This window comes from Heterocephalus glaber, unplaced genomic scaffold (genome assembly GCF_053883595.1).
Source record: "Heterocephalus glaber isolate CG9 unplaced genomic scaffold, H.glaber_assembly_v1.0 deba00001428, whole genome shotgun sequence".
Classification (NCBI taxonomy): domain Eukaryota; kingdom Metazoa; phylum Chordata; class Mammalia; order Rodentia; family Bathyergidae; genus Heterocephalus; species Heterocephalus glaber.
The window spans coordinates 23,816,427-23,822,252 of NW_028258293.1; the positions used below are offsets into that span (position 1 = coordinate 23,816,427).

Genomic DNA, 5,826 nt, shown 5'->3' on the forward strand with positions numbered 1-5,826 from the left:
CGTGTGCCTGCCCGTGCCTGTACCACACCAGTACCCCCGTACCAATCCCTCCACTATGATCTTGCTCCCAAGGTGCCTTTGCCCTGCCTGCTTGGAAAGAAGAAACCAGAACAGTCACAGAGGGGTCTGGAGTCCAAGTCTCTTATCTTTATTTTATCAGCCTGGCAGATCAGGTAGCAGCAGCATTGACCTCGGCGACAGCTCCTGTCTGGCTGTCCAGGGCACTTCAGCCTCAACTCCATGGCTGTGAGAGGACAGCAGTCTCTGTCCCGGGCACAGAGCACCAAGCCCTCTCCCAAATGCAGCCAGCCTGGCTCCAAGAAGGAAGGTCCTGTTTTCCTGCAGACTTGGGGCCTGAGGATGGGCTCTTCCACATGATGTTATTCCCTGGTTGGATCGCAGCATCACGGTGCGCTTTTGCTGCTTTCCTAGGACATGAGCATTGCTACTCTGGGCTCTGAGGTCCTAGCAGAATAGGGGCCTTGGCGACAAGCGCTGGACCTCCGGGAGAGACTCTCTGGGCACCAGGTGGCGGCAGAGAGCAGGGCTGTCAGCGCGGGCGGAGAGCTGGGCGCACAGAACGGCGAGCCGGCAGGGCGTGCCGCAGGGCTCCGAGGGTGGGTGGCCTTTATGGTAGAGAAACCAGAAGATCTGGAATAGCCGCACGTCGTCCCGCATGCGGTATACCAGGTTGTGCCAGGCGGCAGGCAGCGCGTCGGGCAGCCCATAGGTTTCTCGAGCCCTGTAGAGGCGCTGCCAGTGCGGCGTGGCTCCTCGCACATTTGCCTGGGTCAGGTTCAGGATGTAGGTCTCATGGTCCAGGACCACGTGAGAGCTCCCAGGGTAGTTTCCATCGATTTGGTAGACCCGGTAACCTGCAAGGAAGGAAGGCTGACTGGAGGGGACAGGAACAAAGGCAACTCCAGGGAGGGCCGCACGTGTAGGCTGGCCTACTGGCCTTGGCTCCCACCTGCTCTGTCCCAGCCACCCCAGGTGAGGGGACTCTTCTACCTCACTCACCAGGGTTAAGGCCAATGTAGGTGGTAGCGCTGGGTGCCAGGAAAGCTACAGACAGAGGCCGGTTCAGAGTCTCCTCATCATAAAAGATCTCAAACTCATCCACATGTGTGTGGCCGAAGAACTGACCAGCCAGCGTGTTCTCATACCTGGCCAGAAGACATGAACTCTATTCAGAAGATTCTAGGGAGGGGGAGGTAGAGATCTGGGGAGTTTCTCTTTCTTCAACTTGTTCTCCCCAGGGACAGTGAGATGCTCAAGAGAATTTCAACCTTTAGACTCTCCATCCTCTCATCCCTTCCTTCCCCTCCTACCTGGACACAATTCGGTAATAATTCCAGCTCCAGCTCTTCAGGCAGTGCCCCGGGGGAATGTGACCAATGATATGCACCTGGGGGAAAGTTGAGTGGTTAGCAGGGCATGGAGGGATCAAGACAGTCCTGGCCATAATGGAGGGGGGTGGGTAAAAGGCCTTCTGGGGGTGACCATGAACTGAACGCCAGGGTTGTTGGAGCACCGGAAAATGAAGCTCCTCTGCTCACAGGTGCTCCAGCTCGGCAGGAGCCTGCTTCTCCCCCAGCCCTGGCAGCACCCATTCTACCAGGTTCCCCTACTTTGTCTCCTTGGTCCTCAGCAGCCTGAAGCTCCCCGATGAGCCACTGGAGCTGTCCAGCAGGGTCTGTGGAGTTGATCAAGAGCCAGAAGTTCTCACGGGAACAAAAATTCATATTGAGAGAGATGAGGCGGAGGCCAGGGCGTGGGGAAAGGGCATAGAATCCCCCAATTCTGAAACAGTGAACAGCAGGGGCGGGGGGGTCATCGTTTGTAATCCTGGTCCTGCGTGCCCCGTCCTGTGCTAGGCAGACATCCATGAGGTCATCCCCACAATCGAGGAGCTCACATTCTAGCTGTAGACCAGTCAGCTCTAATTATGGGGCCTGTAAAGCAGAGAAGAATGGCTCAGAGGGTTGAAGGCTCCAATCAGGGGAGAGGTAAAAGTGAACTAGAGGCAGAAGCAAAGGCCTTTCTGAGGGAAGATGACGGAGGCTTGGGTATGTTGGGAAAGGTGGGGGATTGTTTTAGAGGCCACCATGAGCATACAGGGTGTGGAGGGCATGCTGCTAGCTGTCCAGAAAGGCTGGAGATAAGGGTAGAAAGGAAGGTGGAGTCAGGTTAAGGAGTGCTAGTGAGGAGCCAAGGACTCAGGCTCCTGGGCAGAGATAACAAGCAAGTTCCCCTGCCCCCCCTTCCTTTTCATCCACCCCTGTTCCTTTGATGAAAATACCTGAGGGTTTGAAGGGCTTCAGCAGGCAGCCAGGGCTCCCATGTCTTGGCCATGGCCTCATAGAGCCAGTTGGAGGAGTGGTTGCCCTTTATGAAGGGCGGAGGGAAGCTATTGACGGGAGTGCTCTCATGGTTGCCCACGGCAGGGTAGACCGGCAGTGGGCCTAGGAACTTCTTCACGAGGTCTGTGATGGTGTTCAGGGCGCGCAGCTGATCCTTGCGAGACTGTTGCCAGACATTGTGGGCAGGGATGTCTCCTGTCCAGTACACCATATCAAAAGGGCCGGCCACGCCCAGCCCACTCAACATGCTCTCCAGGGTCCGAAGCGGCAGGTCACACTTGCTGTACTCGCCCCAATACCCAGCACCTGGCGGGGTGGGGGCCCGGCCAGAGCCCTGGCGGCAGCACAGTGGGTCCACACAGTCAGGGTCTGTGCCCTCCAGATAATCATGATCCCAGTGCAGGTCAGTGAGGAAGAGGATGCGGCTCACGGGGGCACCGGGGGCTGGGGGGCTGGGTGGCTTGGGGGCCGGCTTTGGCACTGCTGGCAGAGTGATATTCCAGGATGAGAAGATGTCCCAGTTCCCACAGCTGGAGCCCAGGAGCAAGCCACAGGCCTCAGATGGGCTCAGCACCGAGTGAGTCCATACTTCGATCATGTCATCTTCAAAAAGATGGACAGCCGACTGGCACACATTGGGGGGTGCTATCTTCAGCAGCTTGCACAGCTTGGTGGCGATGGAGCCCACCCGCTCCACGTTGGGCTCCTTCTGTGGGGGGAGGAGCCAGAGGTGAGAGGTTAGAGACAGCAGGGGACCAGGCCACCCCTGCAACCACCCACTGGGCCTCCCTCTCCCAACTGGGGCTGGGCTGGACTCAGTGGCACCAGGATAAAGAGACCTCAGAGCCTCCTACACCACCCTGTGACTCAGGTAGCACCAGCCAGCCCTTCACTTCCTCTTTAACTCAGTGGCCAGCTCAGGAAGTGATTTTCTCAGACACTGCTCTACTCTCGGCAAAGGTCACAGTGGGTGACACTAGGTGTCCCCCAAAGGAAGCAAACTCCCTGAAGCAATGCGTCTGGGATGCATTCGACCCCAGCACCTCACCTTAGTCCTGGCCTACACCCCAGCGCTCCCCCACAGTTTACGGCCACTCACCTTCAGCCCAAAGTCGATGGCGGTGAACAGGCCTTTGCAGACTGGACAAGTGAGGTTCCACCACCCAAAGGCAGCCCGGAGCTGGGGCATGATGCCCCTGAACCTGCCAGGGTAGTTCTGGGCAGGAAGAGGATGAGCTCTAGCCGGGGCCCTGAGAACCATGGGGTCAGGGGGAGCCAGCACCAGCAACAGGCCCAGGCCAAGCCACAGGCGTCCCAGCCTGGGGGCCCCGGCGGGTCTCTCCAGTCCCTGCTCCCAGCCGGAGCTGGGGTGGCCCTGGCCAGGCGACGCTCCGTTGGGGGGCATTGCCAGGCTTCCCGGACAGGGTCGGTTCGCCCCTCCGGTCCCCACCGGCCTAGGCCGTGGCTGGCCCTCAGGGCCTGGAGTACGCCGGGGTCACCCGACTACCCTTGTTGTGGTCTCTAAGCAGTCAGCTGCACCGCAGCTCCACCCCTTCCTGTTGGTCCAACCCGGCAGCTGATCCCGGCACCGCGCGGGGAGTCTTGTCAGCGCGTCTTGGAGGCGGCGCTCCGGGGACCGCCCCGGCCCGCCCCGGCCCGCCCCGGCCCGCCCCGCCCTGCTGAGCGGGCGCCGCCCGGCTGAGCGGGCGCCGCCGGGCTGGGTGTCGCCTGGTTGCTCCGGCCGCGGGACTGGGCGCGGGGTGGGTGGGGACCCGGGGAGGCCTCGCGTCTGCTCTGCGCTCCTGACGCGGACAGGGAGCCTGCAGAGGGCCGGCACCGAGTGTGCTGCCCCGCCGAGAGCGCCGGCTCTCCGTCCCCTACCTCTGCCCCGACCCTCACCCCTGAGTCACCTGAACTGACGATCCTTGAGTGCCTTTGATTCTGAATTCTCCAAATGGAAGGGACTGAGGCTTACTTGGTGACACCCTTGCCTTTTACAGATGAGGAAAGTGTGAGGGTCGGGGTGGTGAAGTGACTGAGAAACCGAGCGACCACACAGCCAGGAACAAGGGCTGGACCTTGGGTCTCCCGTTGCCGCGAGTAAGAGCTAACGAGCTAATGTTTAGTGAGGTTTTTTTGTTCGTTTGTTTGTCCTGTCTTTCAGTACTGGGGATTGAACCCAGGGCCTGCACCTGCACCTCTGAACTACAGCCCCAGCCCTTTTATTTATTGTTTTATTATGAGTCCCTCTCGATAAGTTGCTAAATTGCCCAGGATGGGCTCGAATTTGCGTTCCGCAGCCTTCCAGAGTGTTTGGATTACAGGCATGCACCACCATGGCCTGCTTTCTTTTGGTGTTTTTGTTTGTTTGAGACAGGGTCTTGCTCTGTAGTTCAGGCTGGCCTTGACCTAACTCACTATATAGCCCAGGCTGGCCTCAAACTCGAGGCTATCCTCTTGCCTTTCTTGAGGCCCTAAAACTCCCCTGGAGAGAGTATTTATGTTTAAGTTAAGGAAGTTATTTATGTTTGAGGGTATTTATGTTTAACAACAAAATTTATGACAGTTCTCAATTCTCAGAAGTTTCTTCTAGTCCAATAAAGGAAGCTCGGAGATCTTTTAGGGGGACCTCTATTGAATCTGAAAAGTTTTAAGCTTAAAGCAATGTTTATATCAACTCTGGAGTTTTGAGTGTGTTCATATGTATGTTTTTTTGTATTGATTTTGGTACTTGGGATCAAACCAAAGACGGAAACATGTACGCAAGCAACATCCGCTAAGCAACATCCTCAGCCCTTTTTACCTTGTTTATTTTGAGATTAGGTCTCCTTTGGTTGCCCAGGCTAGCCTCCAACTTTCTATCAGTATGTGTCTGTGGTACACAATGACTATATTCATTGTGGAGAATTGGTACATGTACACAATACATCTCAATTCTTTTTTGCCCCTTCCCCTCCCTCCCTTTATTGCCAGCATCAGATTCATTTATTTATCTTATAAGGACTTATAAAGTTAATTATCATACATACAGATTAACAGCCAGACTAACAGGCAAAAAAAACAAAAAACAAAAAAAATCTAAGAAAATTATGCTAAATCAAGGTACACTTTTAGATATATTGTCCATGCTGGATTATAACTTTTTCTCTCTAGTTTCCTCTCACCTGTCTTTTATTTTGCACTTTATTTATATATTGTTTCTCATATAAGAGAAATCATGGGATATTTAAACTGGTGTGTCTGATTTACTTCAGTTAACATTACGGTCTTGATATAGGAGAAATACAACTCCCAACATTTTAGATTTCAAATATGCCAAGTTCATGGTCCCACAACTTGGAGGAATGAAGTTGAGAACCAAAGAAGTTAGGAGAGTTTTATTGGAACTAAGGAGAGAAGAATAGCTCCTGGATTTTCAGGAGGGGTCCCGAGTGGGGTGGCCACTGAGGCCCTTTGTCAGGGG

At 55.3% G+C, this 5,826-nt stretch overlaps 1 protein-coding gene across 1 annotated transcript; it reads right to left on the reverse strand.

Annotated features, from left to right (window-relative positions):
- Positions 1-125: 125 nt before the first annotated feature.
- Smpd1 (sphingomyelin phosphodiesterase 1) lies at positions 126-3,946 on the reverse strand. Its single transcript, XM_004863382.4, has 6 exons — positions 3,463-3,946; positions 2,303-3,072; positions 1,632-1,803; positions 1,332-1,408; positions 1,021-1,166; positions 126-875 (listed from the first exon to the last, which is right to left on the reverse strand). Exons 1-6 carry the CDS (start codon positions 3,766-3,768, stop codon positions 466-468), a joined length of 1,881 nt encoding a protein of 626 aa, XP_004863439.2. The 5' UTR covers positions 3,769-3,946; the 3' UTR covers positions 126-465.
- Positions 3,947-5,826: the final 1,880 nt, after the last annotated feature.